At 39.5% G+C, this 18093-nt stretch overlaps 2 protein-coding genes across 3 annotated transcripts; both read right to left on the bottom strand.

Annotated features, from left to right (window-relative positions):
* Positions 1-3836: 3836 nt before the first annotated feature.
* LOC103715985 (protein SHORT-ROOT-like) lies at positions 3837-5016 on the bottom strand. Its single transcript, XM_008803805.1, is given in 2 exon segments — positions 3837-3879; positions 3881-5016. Coding segments are annotated over 2 exon segments (1179 nt in total).
* Positions 5017-8837: 3821 nt separating this feature from the next.
* Positions 8838-18034, bottom strand: LOC103714925. Of its 2 annotated transcripts, none has more exons than XM_008802407.4 (11): positions 17252-18034; positions 14211-14346; positions 13014-13150; positions 12200-12399; positions 11824-12102; positions 11672-11730; positions 11541-11577; positions 11235-11306; positions 11002-11152; positions 9747-9890; positions 8838-9532 (listed from the first exon to the last, which is right to left on the bottom strand). In XM_008802407.4, exons 1-11 carry the CDS (start codon positions 17327-17329, stop codon positions 9125-9127), a joined length of 1701 nt encoding a protein of 566 aa, XP_008800629.2. In that variant the 5' UTR covers positions 17330-18034; the 3' UTR covers positions 8838-9124. The 2 variants fall into 2 exon arrangements, with proteins under 2 accessions (XP_008800629.2, XP_026663545.1); XM_026807744.2 differs by lacking the exon at positions 17252-18034 and adding an exon at positions 14696-15399.
* Positions 18035-18093: the final 59 nt, after the last annotated feature.

Raw genomic sequence — 18093 nt, 5'->3', positions numbered from 1 at the left:
TTCTATGTAACCCCCCAATCCCCCTTTTCTCTATCTACCCTCCATCCCCACCAATTATTTACTCCCAAGTCTCAATACCCCCTTGTAAAACCTAACAATGGCCCTGAAGCCATGGATAAAACCTAACAATGGTTGGCAGAAGCTATTAACTTGAGGAAGTCGTAAGAAGGACTTTTTGAGCTTTACAATAAAATCTTCAAGGCTTAAGAGGACCAAGATCTCCATTTCTAGTCTTGCTAAAACCTAACAGGATGCACTAAATCATTTGTGACACCTACCATATCATAGCCCTAAGCCAGGAGGAAGAACGGGAGAGAAAAGGAAGAGATAATTGCCCAAAAGAAAAGCGACGGGGAAGATGAAGCTATGTAAAGGTATTAATTATTTACTCCCAAGTCTCAATACTTGTGAAAGAGTGGAGATGATGGCAAGCTAAAATAAAACCAAACAATAGTCTTAGATGTCACGATCCAGGATCTTACCCAAAATAGTTAGTCGAAAGGTATTATTTGGATTTCTTGATCCTATATAAGTATACAAAATCTATCCAGCGAATAACCGATATGGAACTAAACACACACCCGCACAGTTCTCACATTGGAGATTAGTTAACACTTGACAAAAACCCTAGTTTGAGGAAGGAGCAAGAAGCGCTTTTGAGTTTTTAAAAAAAGAAATAATTCGAATACATGCTGTGTTAGACTTGTTACATCTCTGCCAATAGGGATATGCCAGGCTCTACAACGTTGGAGCACTGGATGAAAAGATCACAAAGGCCATGAAAACAATTTCATACTTGAAAGACACTGCTACTTTGGACTAGACAAGCCATCTAGTTATTGCTTTCTGTTTCCAGGGAGGATAGGTGATAAAATAAAGAAAATTACATAGAATTTTAAGTTTCATGAGTTGCCTTGAAATAGTGCAAAAATGAAATTGTTTAACCATATATTTCCAGGCTCGGGCTCGCTTGGCACAGCCCGGCTCGGGCTTGAGCTCGTAAAGCTCATTTGCTCAAGCCCGAGCCCGAGCGCGAGCGCGAGCCCGAGCCCGCCCCATCCCCATCTCCGTCGGAGAGAAGAACGAGCAACCGAGCTCGGTTTGTCGTCATCCCCGTCGGAGAGAAGAATGAGCAGCCGAGCTTGGTTTGTCGTCATCCCCGTCGGAGAGAAGAATGAGCAGCTGAGCTCGGTTCGTGGTCATCCCCATCGGAGAGAAGAACGAGCAGCCGAGCTTGGTTCGTCGTCGAGAGAAGAACGAAGGAAAGAAAGAAAGAAAGAAAGAAAGAAAAGAAGAAGAAGAGAAGAAAGAAGAAAAGAAAGAAAGAAAGAAAAAAAAAAGAAGAATGGACTCACCTCGTCGCATGCGGCAGCCGCCGGCTTCGGCCGCGAACATTGCCGGCACGAGCGTCGATCGCAGGCACTGCCGCTCCTCGATTCCTCCCCTGATTCGCCAGTGGAGGAGGGCTTCTCCTCCCGTGCGAGGGACTCCTCGGCTCCTTCCCTGATTCATCGGTGGAGGAGGGCTTCTCCTCCTATGCGTGGGACTCCTCGGCTCCTCCCCTGGTTCACCGGTGGAGGAGGGCTTCTCCTCCCCTCCTCTGTCGTAGTGTCGCCGGTGGAGGTCCGAAGGAGTCGGCAAAGTGAGGAAAAGGGAGGGGGAGAAATGGAGAAGAAAGAGGGGAAGGGGCCTCACTGAGTCGCTGGTGCTGGAATCTTCTGGAGAAACCGAGAAGAAAGAAGAAGATTAAAAAAAAAAAAAGAGGAGGTGGAGGGAAGGGTTAACAGAATGGGTTCGGGTTAACGGGCTGAGTCCGAACTCGAACCAATCCAATTCGATTTAAAGAAATTAAATGGATTTGGATTAGCTCGGGTTGAGTCTGATTTAAGTCCAACTAGGTTCAATTAGATTGGGATTTAAATTGATTAAGCCAAACAAAATTTAATTGGGTTGAGTCCAAGTTTAATTGGGACCCAATTAAATTATTAATTGGACTAAGCCCTCATTTGGGCTCGTTTGGGCTCGCGAGCTGCTCGGGCTGGGATTCGGATTTAAACGGGCCTCATTTTGGGCTCGGGCTCAGGCTCGTTTGACTAACGAGCCGAGCTTGAGCCGGGCTTTTATCAAGCCGAGCCCTAGTAGCTCGGCCCGTTGATAGCCCTATTTAACCATGTGTTTATTTACTCTTGGAATACGCTCAAGGTCGAATGTTAATCATAATGCAAAGAACAAAAGTCATTGTTCAAGTGTTTATGGTGCAAGAGATCCTTTTCTGAATCGGCCCAATCTGTCATCCTTGTGCTCTTCACAACTATGACTTGGGTATGCGGGAAGGAACAGAATGCTATAGAATCTTCCTCAGTAAACAGGCTTCAATCACGGCCAGTGCATTGAAGGGACTTGGCTTCTTTAACAATTGGTTCTCCTTGTCAATCAGAAGCAGATGTCTGACTTTGGAAAACTTTGGGTAAGTATAAAGAATATATCATGACTTGTTGAAGAATGGCTAAGAAGCAGAATGTCAAAGGATAAAGAATATATAACCACACTGACTTTTCATCACTGTTGAAAAATCTGTTGTTTTGTGGGCCGAGTAAGTTATTTTATTTGGTAGGATTAGAGTTTTTTCCTGTTGGATAGAATTTGTTCTGGGGAAGATATAGGTACTATGCTATAACATTCGCAAATCCTTTCCTCTTTTCTGTAATTATGTAAATATTTTTTTTTGGGTGGCTTTTTGTCTTCCTCGCCTCTCGAAAAAAAAATATAAATTTATGGTGCAAGAAAAGGATGAAAGTGAGTAATTCTTTCACTTTTCTCTCTTCAGAACGCTTAAATTTTCCGTAGGAAAGATTCTGGACATGAATAGTATTAAGAAAACACAAATAAGAGAGGGATGGAAAGGGAGAAACTATCTGATAGTTTCATTTTCCTCTGTTCTCTCATTCGAATATTATATGTTTTTAGTCGGACTAGCCCATCCTCAAAAAACCAACAATAGGAAATGCATGCTTCCTTCTATGTAGACTGGTATTCTGGTAGATGCCAACACACTACTATTTGGCATGCAAAGGTGCCGTACGTGCACAACCGGCCGTGGAATTAAGGCCCTCGGCTATTTGGAGATGAACTTGGTCCCAGAGCAAGGTTGGAAGAAAGAATTTGCACTAATGGGGACACTTTAATCCCATTATATCTGCCTCCCAGGAGTTGTTCTCCACTACAATATATGTGGACCAGCACAGGCCTACCTCCATGTCTGCTTAAAAACAGAGAAGCCATTGCTTAGTGTCAGCTTAGTGGGACTAATTATTGGACTGGAATTGAGTGGACACTGCATGGCCCATTTCCTTGTGTCAGCTTAGTGAGACTAATTATTGGACTGGAACTGTTCTTTTGTCTAATGGCACATTGCCATGGTGTAGGTATTATAATTAAAGAAGCTAGTTCATGGGATCCTAGGGATCGCATGAGCCTGTGATTTATGGGATATGATCCACATAGAAGTTAGAGGTTTCCAAAACCTCTATGTTGAGATTCTTAGCAAGGTTGGGTCATGAAGTGGAAGTCGAAGCCTTCCTGGAGAGCCAGATTCTTCCTATCTCAGCTACCATATACATACCATGACTAGATATATGTTTTTTAACCTAGCTTTCTGGTAGTAGGAATCTGCATCCCAATAAAATCACTTTCAGATGCACAACCAATCTAGAATTGCAAAACTTGGTGAGGATTACAAAAGCTGCAAGAGAGAACATCAACTGTAAGCAAAACATGAGGGAAAAAAAGCTTGATAGCTACGGTTTAAGAAATGAGAATGTTATCCAAGCTTAATTCTAGAGTTTCTTGGGTTTCCAAGCTGATGCCCATACCACTGGCATCCTTCCATGTCAAGTAGAGGCCTGAGGCATCACCCTCTGCAGGCAGGAGCGACCATCTTGACTGATACCTCTTCAACAATGCCTTAACATCATCGATTGCATCGTCGCTAAAGCTCATAGGCGAGAAGTCTTCCATTAGCCTTGCACACCATTGGCTCCCCTTCTCCCCCCTCTCGCAGTGTCCACCACCATTTTCATCACAAGCGAGGACACTAAGAATACTCCTTGAGCACTCCCTCTCCAACATCAACCTCTCATTGCTGGTGGGAGAAAAGCTTTCCTCCAGCATCCTAAAGAAGACGCCGTAAAACCTCAAGCACTCCTCAAAGCACTTGACAAACTCGCTCCTAGAGCTCGTGAAGTCAACCTCCTCTTCCACCACGGTGACCACCTTTGGCCGGATGTTGCAAAGCATGCGTAGGAAATCATTCCTCTCTTCCACGCTGACCCGTCGCAACGCCCCGATGCAATTCACAGCGACTGCTTCATCCTCTTGGACTCCCAAGTCCTCTTCCTTGAGCTCCCCTAACCGTGCCGCCACCCTCACCACTTGGAACTCAAACGGCACACCCATCAATCTCGCAAACTTTTCAATCCTATGCCCGATGTCCTTCATCACCGATCCCCCCATGCCGACGGTCGACACCACCGCCGTAAGCCTTAAGTTTGGTGCGTCATCATTTCGGGTTGCCAAGGCTTCCAGTAAAGCTGGCCATTGGGTGCAGTAGGTGTTGCTGATGTCGATAATATGAAGCTTGGCCTCTCCTTTCATGGCTTCCAAGATCGCACCATTGGATGCTACATGGCCAAATGTGGTCCAAGGACTCACCTCCTGAAACTTGAGGATTACCTTCTTTGCAGACTCAAAAGAGTGGCTTCTCTCTACGATCGATACTAAATTCTTGTAGCAGCGCTCTCCTGATTCGGTTGCTCTAGAGAAGAGAGCTTGCAGGAAATAGGATGCCAACTTTTGGTCACAATCTCCATAGGGGGATGCAAGCTCATTCAACATCCATAGGAGGTGATGGATCTTCTTGGAGTCCTTCTCTGAGATGGCCTTTGCGCACTCTTGGAGGAGCTTTGCAACCCATTTCTCGGTTGTACCAGTGCCGTTAGGCTCCGTGTTTGTTGACATGGGGCGGTGGTGCTGGTTTGGATTTTGCATGCTATGCTTGATCATGAGATAATTTGCTGAAGGAGATAAAGTAAGGAGGCTTTGGAAGGTGGGGTGTCATGTCCAGGACCTCCCCTAAAATCGCTAGCGAAAAAGTATTATTTGGATTCCGTGATTCTGTATAAGTGCCCAAGATCTACTCACAAACTTTCCTCATTTAAGCTCTGACGAGAACGTCAGGGCTAAGAGTTCAAATCCATATAAATCTAATCACAAGCACCATGATCGGCTCGTGGTCAGCCCTAATAGATCCGTATGTATCCCCTAGTCCACATAGATTATGAGTGGAGTCCGCTTTAATACTATTTGTAATAATCCAAGACCTCATTCAAAAAGACTAGCCGGAAGATATTATTTGGATTCCTTGATCTTGTATATAAGTACCCAACATCTACCCAGCGAATACTTGATGTGGGACTAAACACACGTCCGCCTGAATCCCCACAATGTGTTATATATGGACACGCCAAAAGCGAGAGGCAAGGTGAAAAGGAGGACTTTGGCTCAAAGTAGCCTCCATGGAGTAAATTCTGTTTTAATCAAATCTTTATCATGCTGATAATCTAATGTTGTCTATTTGCTTATCACCAGTGATTTGTATAATAATATCGGCATTACTATTAAATATAATATCGCCATCATCTTTATAACAGCGTTGCTGGTTTATAAATTTTTTTTTATTTGGATGTTAGTAAAGAACCTGCAATAATCCAACTATTATTTCCTTGGAATTTATATTTAAGTTCATGCAAAATATTTGTACAGATTGGTACAGTAGAAAATTTATTTAAGATCAAGGAATCAAGTATTCCACATTTTTAGAGGCCACTAGAATCGTTGGAAAGAAACAATTTATATTTATGTGAACACAAATTACTTAACTAAAAGGTCTGATGTTCTTTTATATTTCTTATCTGAACTTTATAAGATGTTCTTTTACTGAAGTAGGGGATAGAAAAGGAGAACATGCTTTAGGCCTTATACAATTAAAATTCATCTAGTTGCATAAGTGAATTGAAAACCTCACTCCCTTGTTGGAAGTGAGTAGCAAGCTTAGTTTCTTGTCAAACAAAGTCAAGTTTGCGACATCACATCATTGCAGATAGAGATTTCTTTCTTTCTTTCTTTTTCTTTTTTTTCTCTCTTTTTTTTTTTTTTGAGATCAATAGTGTTGTGCACCAAATTTCACTAAAATCAGAAGAAGTTGCAAAACATCATCGCAAATAGAGATACCGAGGAACAAACAATGCACTCCATTTTCCAGGACATGGAAATAATTAAATCATCATCTTCTTAATTTTCACCTTTATCAGTAGCTGCTATTTTCTATTTGATTTGGCTACTCATGATTTTCAAATGTAAAGAGGCAACAAGTGCATCTTTATGAGCTCCTACACCAAAAGGAAAAAATGTGAATACTATCTTGTCATAGGGTCGTAGAAGGTATAATTTAATTTTTTAGAACATTACACAGACATGTTGCTAATCTTAACTGCAGAGCAAAATATCTTTCTGCTGAGCCATCCTAAATTCTTCTATTATAATAACCTAGCTTTGTAATTTTCCATTTGGACCCAACCCCAAGTAAATAATAAAAATTATTGGAGCCAGCGTAAGAGGCCAGCCGCTCTTTACATTCTTATTATAAGTTTGTCGATATCTAATTCTCTCCTTTTTAAAACTGAGAATTTATGTTCATGGACCTGAAACAAATGCACAAAACAAACAAGTCATCAGAAGTGAGCTTTCAAAAGACTAAGACAACCAAAGACCAGGGTATCTTAATTCTAATATTCCATGTTGTTGATTACAGAAGAGGACAAGACACAACCTCTTTTGCTTCTTCCAATCATTAGAAAATTGTCATCCCAAAGCTCCATCTTGCAATGAAAATAGTTTAATTCCACTTTCGAATGCTGTCTCTGTGGCCTATAGAATTGCAGAACATTTTAACAAGTGTTTCCAGAGCCATGGATCTCCAGTGTGCAGCTAATGACCCACCATTTTTGCTTTATGGGGCAGAACTCATGCGACAAGTCCCAACAAAAGGTGGGAAAGATTTAAAACTTCTATGGTGATGTTGCGTGCCTCCACTTGCATAATACTGCCGAAATAAATGGTGGGATAAGATTGCAAAAACCTTGGTTCACATAAGTTCATATTCTTGGTTATTGGGTGTGACACCATTCTATATGTGCTGTGGTGTTAAGAGCTACTAGCACTAAAGAAAATTGTCAGAACTTAGATGGGCTGATGATACCTGTGATGTTCATAATTAGACGTCCAAGTCTATTTGCTATACATGGCGAATGATTCTTGTTATTTCTTTGTGGAACTTCTTCATCAGATTGATTAACCATTCTATTGCTGTGTAACCTGTAAACAAGTTCTCCTCTAAAAACTTCTCAACCTAGAATCACTACATTTTAGAAGTAGAGGACATTTTAGTATTTCATAATGACTTCTGTCATAAGAGAACTGTGGGATCACCTCCACCCTCAGCTTTTTGTGGGCAATATCCCTGACTCCTTTGGGGACTGCAAGCCTGAAAAGGAGCATGATGGATGCAGTCCTGATTGCCCATGCCATTAGACACACCTGCTTCCACAAATGCCAGAGGCCACTAGTATCAATGTTTGAAACAATATATTAGTACATGAAAGATTTTTATAGGAAGCTTACAGATAGAAAAGGAGAGCTTGAGCATGGAAGAATGTTCAACATAAAGGTTTGCACATCGCCTTGTCAAGGAACCAACTTGACAAACTCCTTGTCAAAAATCAAAACTAGCGACAAGTGCGGAAGTAGGTTTAAGTCTAAACATGTAGATGAAACTAACTGATCAGCAAATCATCTCACATGAGTTGCCCTAAATGTTTGGTGAGCTTAGTCAAGGTAGGACCAATCTTTTCAGATGTGCAGCCTTCACTATTTGCATATCAGAGGCACTACATAATGCAAGCACATCAGTCTTTCTTTGGTACTCTCCTATAGAAAAGGTATAAGCTTTTCCTCGCTCTCTTCTTTGGCTCTGCATAGAAAACCTTAGGATTTCAATTCCAACATGCGGAAATTAAAGTGCATGCCTAGTTCAATATAACAAACATCCATATCTCTGGCTTTGCTTGCTCCTTATTTGGTCACCTGAACAAATACCAAACTAACTTTTGCTATGTCTACATAAAAGCACCACAAACTATTCAAGATGCTCAGAGTCTGACTAATGAACATATAGCTGATAGAAACAAAATCAAAGGACGGACAAAGACACTAAAATAAAATTATTTCTATGTTAGGTTTAGAAATATATGCTGTCTGAACTCATTTCAAGAAATCATATGCTTCGGCGTCTATTAAATAGATCACAAACATTTAGCTAATGAGAGGTTCTTTCAGTGAAAGGAAATTCTGCACCTCCAAACCAAGTATTTTCTTTTCATTCTGTATCAGTAAACAGCCCCTGCAAATTACAACAGCGAAAAATATAAAACAGATGCAAATGCAAGTAGGAAGATAAGTTCATTATCCTTCCTCACAATATTTGACTCCATGAAGATACTAGCAAGAGCTTAAATGAACAGTAACCACCCAAAGAATTACAAACGTACTATCATTACTATAATTACAACAATGAGTAAGCTCTACGATTTGTTTACTCAGAAGCCCATAAACTTAAGCAACTTTTAAGTAGGCTTCATGAGCTACTAGTCTTGCCATCATGCCTCGGTGATCTGTATTTGGAATCTCCAAGCAACATACTTCGATTGTAATCATTTATTCAATTGCCTCAAAAAAAATTTCCTTTACGATTATAGGGGAGAACATTCTCAGCCTATAGTATACATCTGTTGTGGCTGGTTTCTCCAAACCAGCAAAGGGAAAAAAGAAAAAAAAATTAAAAAAGCAAAAAAATGGCTGGGGTGGACGGTCTCCTTTGGATCCCAGTCTCAGTCTAAAAAGAAGAGAAGTTCCACTTGTTCATCCATATCTCACCCCATGTTTTCTTTTTCTAATGCTCTCATCTTTAGCTTTGCTGTTCATGCATTGAGTATTCCTTAGCAACTTGGTATCACGGTTCCATTTTAAGTTCCATCTGTTTAGCTGCAATCTCAGTCATGTCAGCTTCCGGCATGTCTGTTGATGATGGGTGGGGTTTTACAGAGCCATCAGTTGAATGGTGTTGATTGTCATGCCGAGCTTCTACCGTCCAAAACAAAACAAGAGCCACCATAATTGTTGACAGAGCTGCCAATGAGGCCCATGTCATGTGGACATATTTCTTCAGTGGCTTGCATTGGTTGAAAAGGATCTCAGAGAATGCATCTTTCACCATTTGGCAATCCACCAGCTTCTCCATACCAGGGAAATCATTGACAATATCCTGCATGGAGCTCGTAAAGACTTGCACTCTATTGTAGTTGCTAGCTGATATACATGTTCCACCTTCATTATCTGAGCAGATATAATTCTTCAAAATCTTCAAAAAGATAACACTAGGTTAGGTGTCATTTATTAATAGTGTGAATACATTTTAATTATGATGGATGATGCTCAAACTTCTTGCATATTTCTCACAACGTAAAAATAAGAATCAAACTTATGTTGAACATGCCACAAATATTAAATGGAAACCTTTTTATGATATTATAAGCAGATGATGCTGGAATTGGAGGACATAAGAAAAAATTTACCTGGGGGATATCTCCTATCTTGATTGTGTTGGAGGAACAATTTTGTGGCTGATAATTGTATTCAGGTGGTCCGGAGAAAGGATTGCAGATATATTCTAGATCTGGAAGAGCCAATGACTTCGCTGCTGATATGTTCGCATTTACCTGCATATTTTACAGTTGTAATTTCTGGGTTGTACTGGATGCATTAAATGCTAGAAGGATCAGATTCTGCAGTATTAAACTATATGTAAACGATGTATTTATGTATGTAATAATTTTTTTTTTTTTTTGAATATATGTACAAAGTTTTGTCATCTTCAGCATCTATTTTCTGTTCAATTGAATGTGTCTTCAGTAATTTTCATTACATGGGAACATAGGCTGTTTGAGATAAGATGTTTCAAAGCATTGGAGCTTTCTAACTAGAAAATTCCAATTACTTCAGTAGCTAATAATATGGATACGAATGCCTTTCCATCCAAAGAGGGTAATTCTGTTTCTGATACCATTTTTCTGGACTGTCAGTTGATAGATCCGTATCGAGAGTTCGAAGTTGTCTGGTCAACATTCATTGTCATTTCTGTTCCCATCTCAAGTTTTAAGTTACTTAATTTGTTTATAAGCTGGTATGAAAAAACTATCAGTTTCATAAAAATGTGTTGTGATGCACTAAGGACATCATCCAGGATGGCCAACATTTACCTGAGCTTGTGATCAAGTGTAACTAGTAGTAGCATTATTCACATTCAGACACATGCATTAATGGATAGGGTCAAACATATAAATATAACCAAAGACTCCATGCTTTATGGTCAACAGTATTGTTATGTGATACATGTCAATACCGAATCATGCTAACAAAAAAAATATTATGGGCTGATGCATGTTGTTATGTGATCCCTAAGATCATCCTAACAAACAGAATGACAAAAATACATTTAGCTTTCATTGTGAAAACTTTTTATAGATGGCTGCTGTATTTTTTTGGTTGAGCATTTGAACTTGGGTAGTGCTATCAGTAATTGACATTAAGCGAGGAAGAACAATGATACCATCTCGAGCCTCAAAACAGGCTCATCTATACTAACATATTTACGAATGCATTCATATGCATGCACTAGTGAAGCGCATGCGTGTTAGGTTATGCTGTTGAAAATTGAGGTGAATGAAGTACTTTAGAATGAGTTTGGAAACATCCAGGAAAAGCAAGTTCCATGTGACTGGTTGTGATGTGGTTAATCTTTGGCTCCAAAGGAATTTAGAAATTGAATACCTGATTAACTATATTGTAGATTCCAGCTCCAACATCACGTAGAAGTTTATTGGTTGAAAGCCGATCGGCACATGGGAGGATCGAACTTAGTGTGCTATTTTCAGGGTTCAGCCGATATTCATCAAGAGCTGCACAGGAATCACCAGCAAACCTGGAAAAATTCTAAAATTTACTCTTCGTAATTTGTTAGGACACAAGAAACTCACACATGCTGAAGAATGAATATAGCTTACTTGTCTAGGGAGTAATACAGCCCAAAGTATATCCAGAAGAGGAATGTCAATAGCCAGCAAAGAATGATAAGCCTGTCGCGAATAAGATTTTGTTAGACCTTTCCTAGAAACAGATCCTGATTGCAACAAATTGAAACTGTGAAAGATGATATGTTTCTTTCTGTTCATTAAAATCCTAACATATGGAGGTGATTGAATTGGAGCATTTTTATTGAAGAAGGCAGAATCAGGATTTAAACAGAAAAGGTGGCTTGTTAGACTCTTTTTAGATGATATAGCAGGAAGGACAACTTGCAGCTTGCTTACCAATAAAGAGCCTGGTGAAGCCTGAGGGGCCTTGATGCTGCAGTACAAAGAAGAGAAAAGTTTAATACAAGAAACATGATCTCTTTCATAGGAGTTTGGAGTGCATTCTGCATACAAATTAGCTCATTTACCTATCAAAGCAAGAATGGCAATCAGGTTTAGCACAATGGTGACAATGGTAAGCACTTTCCTGAAAAAATATAATGCGTACATCAGAGGGGAAAACATAATGGTGGTTTGGTTAACTTTGTTGTAGGATTTTCTCATTTTTCTTGATTCTTACAATATTTTGATGCCCTTGTTGACCAGCCGCATTTTCTTCACTGCCGTTCTCTGTATGCTATCAGCTTCATCATCAAGTTTCTGTAATGTGTTATTCAGACCGCTGTATGCTTGAGAGCCACCATAGAGCTTTGCGATGTTCTGCATGTTCGCAACAGCTCCAGTTACATTGTATATTGTTCCTGATGCCTCCTCTGCAGTTTCTGCAATGATGTTTTTAGTTGACTGGGCTCTTGATTGGAATCTTAAGCTTCCACCAAGTACTACTCCAGATGCAACTCTGCAGGTATTTTTATCAGCAGTAACTGTTTATTAATTTTTCATCAAAATAAATTATTATTTTTTGCTCTATGATGGTATTTAAACACCACACTTACATTGCTAGGATTGTTAAGAAAATGCCCAGGAAAATAGACCAGAGACTATATCTCTTGAAGCAGGGGGATCGCCTGTTCTTTCTTCTTGCTCTCTTGGTGAAGCAAGTGTTTATGGTAAGTACAATTGCAGCATAAAGGAGCCCCCCAACAAGCCATAGGATTGCAATGATGTACCCATATCTACCTGTAAATATTGTAGACTGAACATAGAAGAAATAATTAAAGGATCAGTTTCCTTCTTTTTATTTAAAAAAGAAAGAGAAGAAGAAAAAAAAAACTTTTTAGGATGTTCTTTGACTTGGAGGTACTGGTACACTCCCAAAAAGTTGAGACTTATGAGGAATTTTCCAATTAAGCTCTTTTTTTGTTTCAGGACAGCATGAAGGCCTTTGAGATTTTGGTAAAAGGTGGAGTCATGTGATTGAAGGATAAGCAAATTGCTACTATAATTAGAAGAATAGAAGGTAATATAGGAATAAATTCATTAAATTGTTGATAATCCTGAAGAGTGATTCAGATGGAGCAATAATTCATGCCCAAATATGGGTGTTTTAATTTATTTAATTTAGCTCGAAGCTAAAATCTTTCCTTTTGGCTATAGTACTGATTATTTGCAATTTTGATAGCTGTCCTTGTACAAAGGATCATGAGGACATTTTCAGGGTTATTTTTATATCTGATGTTCATCCTTAATAATATTGTGTTTCTTATTCTAATTCTTTATCATCATCATCATCATGCGTGCATGCATACATGCGTGCAAGCGAGTGAGAGAGAGAGAGAGAGAGAGAGAGAGAGAGAGAGAGATCCTTACACTCCAGTAATGCTTGTTCGTAATGTTGTAGCCTCCTTTGTACTTCTTGAAATCATCCAAAGGGTCAATTCTTTCTGTTCTAGCTGACAAAGTATCCACAGATACTGAGTTGTTCACCCCATCCGCTAGAAGTCTTTCTACTTGTAAAAAAAAAAAAAAACAGACCAGACAGAAATATATAAGAGCCAGTTGTTAGAAAATCATTTTGTAAACTCTAAGATGTGTTGCCTCAAATCCTGCATGTAATTTGTGGCATAATGCAGTATTTGTATGACTGTCTTACAAGTTACAAGTTTAAAACTACTAATCAGGTCAAAATCGAGGAGTTTTCTTTCTTTTTTTCTTTTCTTTTCTTTTCCTTTTGAACAAAACAGTGACTAAAGTCGCCACAATTTCACAGATGTCAAAAAGTAGTTTTTCTTGAACAAGTGCAAACTAGAAATATGCTTCTATCATTCTTTCCAAATGAAACATAGCTACAACCATTTTTCAGAAATAACTGCAACATTGAGCGTCTGGAACATGAAGCGGGCATAATAAACACCTTATGATCTCAGGGAAACCGACACCTATTAGATTCTCTATTTTTTCCATATTTTACTGTATTTGTTTTGTTTTATCTCTCTGTTTGATTCCTATTCGAAATTCTCTAGGAATAACATCTGATCTGTATTCTTCTTAGCGTGAACACAATGCAGGTGAACTTAGACTCTGTATGTTCCAATGAACTCATTCATATATTCACAAATATATGTATCATGCTGCTAGTTCAAATTCCAAGGTCATGTCTCTATACTCTTTGACATCAAGTTTTTCCCCCCAATTTTTGAGTTCATATTGTAGCACTCATGCACCTAATAGCAGTCCAAATGTCGACAAAACCTATGACGCAGTGTCAGAATGGGAGCTCCAAAAGGTGGAGCAGCTTGGAGAAACCATGCATCATGTCTTTAAACTCTGCCATTTGCTTCATTTTTAACTTCATATTGCAGCTTTCATGCTCCTTAAGGGTGTGGAACTATTGCTCAACATCCACATTTCTTTCTTATGCGTTTTTTTTTTGTCAGAATCATAAGAAGCCTAATCATTAATCACTTGTTGCAAAAATTTTAAAACCAGCAACAAAACCTAAAAGAAATGAGGATGCTTTGAATAAGAGGCAATGCTTAGGTATATAGAAGGTTTTGTGATTCTCACCTGCTCCAATATGAGAGACTGCAATGAGCTCCTGAGTGCTGTGAGCTGCAACTTCCACACCGAAACCTAATACCAGCACCAGAGAACAAAGAAGCACCACAACCACATTCAACTTTCTTGAGCCCATCTGAATGACCTATTAGCATTAAAAAAAATTTATAAGAAGTCGTACTAATATAGAATTATCCAACCTAATCTAAATAAAAAGTATATAACTGAAAGCATCTCAAAATATTTGGAAATATAACAAGGTTCTATCATGGAACAAAAGCCAACAAGATATGGACCCACTCATCAGATGACTCGGTTTGATGCAGCCCTCTGATGAATGCATTCCCAAGTTGGCCCCAGTCACCTCCAACTCCCATTCAGAAGGAGATGAAAAAACCTTTTAACTAATTTAACTCCCATCAAAAAGGAATGAAAAGAACTTTTTAGCTAATAGACATGGCAATGAACAAGTACACAATTGAAATCACACCTACCAGTGATCTTTCGATCTTTCTCAAAAACACCTCTAAAAGCTGACTTGCCTCCAATGAACCATAAGATTTCTTTACGAAAAAAACCAATCTAAATAGATCTCGACATAAAACCTGCTTCCAAATCCTCACTCCAAATCCCTCCAGAAAGCCTTTTTCTACTTTAAAACTATTTCCTCTGCTCAAAGAAACAATATAAAGGACTGCTGTCGGCAGCTGATTACTAAATTGCAGCCAAGAAGCAAAACACAACACCTCAAAAACCTCTCAGACTTGTCCACAGCAGCCATTTCAAATCGTGACAAAATTCCGTGATTTCTGGAAAGAACTAGAAACAAAAGACCAGTAAAATTGTTACATGTCCTCAATCACTTAAATGCTCATAGAATTCAACACCATTCTCTCCAGAAGCCCGCAAAAATCCTAATCCTGGGTTATCGAAATGAAGCTGGAACCCGTGTCAAACTAGACCTCCGGCGCAAGACAAAGTCCTCTCTCTCTAGATATATATAGCCTGAGACAACTCTTTGCACCCATACTTTTCTTGTGGAATGGGGAAAGAAGACTAAACCACCTTAGCTAAGAAAGCGCTTTATCAAAAGATGCAAATGGGAAGAAGGAATTGGAGTCCGTGTAACAACTTTTCCATCATAAAGCTCTCATCATCAATGGATTCTTTCCCTACTCTCAACGTGTGAAACCTGAGACTGAGATAAAAGATGAGGTAAAGAGCTCAGCGAACCTTCATTCCTTTCGGCTTATAAGCCTTTTCTTTTCTCAGTTTTAAACTCAAAAAGAGAAAAGAAACCGCTCCAAAGCAAGGTGGCAACCTAAATCCTAATACACGGAATCCTTTCACAATATGTGGGTCGCACAAGTCGCTGCTTCTGCTGACAAAATCTAAGACAGTCTAAGAAGAGGGGGATTTTGGGGCCCACAAAGACCGAAGCTTTTCATAATTTGACGAGGACCATGAGCATGGATCGTCCGATCCGGACGCCATGCAAGCATCGGATGGAGAAGTTGGGACACGGAATCTTTCTTGGTGGCCGAGGGAGGCGGCCGTTTTGGTCTAACTTTCCCACTAATCTTTTGAGAAATTTTTTTATCGGCTTTGATACGCTCTCCCTTTTGCCAATCCCCGCCGGAAGAGCGGGCAAGCAAATCGACAACGGTTCCCGTCAAACGCCTACGACACTCGCGTCAAATCTTTCTCCAATCCCCACCTTGCTCGCCATGCATAAATTACAACTCAGCATCAAATCTTTCTAAAATTTTCTAAATCTGGTTTTGTTTTGTTTTTTTTATTTATATCGAATTCTACTCGAGCCTAATCCGTCGCCACCCATAAAGACTTGCACCCAAGCTGCCTCCGTATGAACTTCTTGCACCAAATTCTGACTTTGCCTCTGGTCCATGGCATGCTTTTTTTTCCAAAGATGCTGCCATCTTCTCACTTTACCTACCTAACTTCGGAATGGGATGAGCAGATGTGCCTCCTTGATTGGGCATCGAGATGCATGGGCACAACTTTTGATGTTCATGTCCACATGCATTTTTTTTACCCATCTCGATGCACAAGGAAAGACTGGTGTTGCAACGGACCTTCAGATGTTAGACCAGCCTACTTGCACCGGCCTTTGTGGTTACGAAAGTATCAAACCAGGAGTTTCAGAACAATGTAAGAAAACAGGAAAAGAAGGGGAAACAAGAAGTCGAAAGTAGCCAAATACTGACTGGGGTCAAAAAAAAAATAAATAAATAAACTAATAATTTACCAACAAAACTAAAAAAAGGTCAAATTACTTATCTTACAAGCAAAACCAAATTATAAATCCAGCAAAAGAAGAGATGGGATTCTTTACGAGCGAAATCAAACTAGAAATTCAGCAAGAGGAGAGGTGGAGATCTTTAAATAGCCGATGAAGTGGAGGCTATGTTTCGAAAAAATTGGGATAAAGTAGGATTCCTTATCTCCTTCAAATAGGATTCTATCCTTTTTTTTATTTTTTTATTTTTATCTCCTACTCTAACTCTTACACCTGGGGCCGGCCAAGTTAGGTGTTATAATTCAAACAAAACTTATATGAGAAATGGTAGTAGGCATTAATTAAGCACCTAATAAACTCATGAACAATTCTATTTAATAATTTATATCTATATTTTTATAAGTTATTTCATATACTTGCACAATTCTCAAATGCTAGTGTCTAAACCTTGACATAATTTTTTTTCAAAAATATCATTCATTACAATTCCTGGTTGGTCTGGCCCGTCCTCGGAATGGGTCAAAGATAGAATCTCCATTGGTTGGAGCGAACCAAACATTAGCATAAGAAGTCAAGTTTTGGATGTAGTTTCAGCTGTTGTTTCCAACGAAATCTTGACCTGAAGTTAGGTCTTACGTTGTTGGTGAATCAAGAAGAAGACGGTTACGTAGCTAGCTAATTGATGCAAAATTAAGGCTTACGTAGCTAGCTTTAGAGGACAAGAAGAGGGTTCAAACCACATGAACCCTAAGAGGTTATCTTGCAGGGAAAACTAAGACGCTGTACGAACCTGGACTCCATGGATGGGGATGCTGGGCCTCCAGACCTGGCGCTTCTGCTGCAAATAGGTTTCATCTTCGACCTTCATGGCTTGTACTTTGTCTTTGTTTGCGTTCTCGCTTTCTTCCCTCGAGGAAAATTAACAAAAAAAAAGAATTAGGAGGTGTCGGCTGTGAAGCAGAGCCCGGTGCCGGATGGATCTTGAGAAGGTTTGAGAGCAGATAGAAATGTTAGCAAGATCAGAAGGAGAGATTTATGAGATTTAATTGGAGTATGGATAGCCATAAAAAAAAAAAAGGTAAGGGTCTTTTAAGGCAAATAGGATTTCAGGAAGAATGAGAGAATGCCAAATCGAGAGCTAGTCCTGTTCAGTCATCCAAGACAACGCATAACAAAACTTTCAGGACGTCATATGCAATGAATCAAGCCGGGCCCTCGCCCACAGGCCCAACAGCTGAGCTTCAGAGCCTTTGGATCCACTGGGCCACCCTTCACATTGATAACCCAACAGGACAAAACTAAAGAACAAAAAGCATGCTAAAATTCTGATGATGACGTAAAATAAGGTCTAAATCACAATGATCAGTGGAGATATTCTTGTACAGGCTTTTTTGTGTATCTCGGATCTGATTCACTTAGAACAATGGATCTGTAAGTAGAGCATGTCAATCCCTGTCATCATGGTGAGGATGTCGATGTCACACCAATCAAAAACTGATAAAAAGATACTTTTCGAGAACTATGTACCATAAAGTTACGAGAGGTCCTGGTCAGAAGAGCAACTCAGCAAAAGGATGAGAAAAAACAACATAATGAAATAGTCAGCAATGAATGAACCACACATAACAAAAA

The sequence above is a fragment of the Phoenix dactylifera genome, chromosome 14 (assembly GCF_009389715.1).
Source record: "Phoenix dactylifera cultivar Barhee BC4 chromosome 14, palm_55x_up_171113_PBpolish2nd_filt_p, whole genome shotgun sequence".
Taxonomy (NCBI): domain Eukaryota; kingdom Viridiplantae; phylum Streptophyta; class Magnoliopsida; order Arecales; family Arecaceae; genus Phoenix; species Phoenix dactylifera.
Note: the sequence above shows the minus strand (reverse complement) of the source record. Positions and strands in the feature narration are given on the sequence as shown.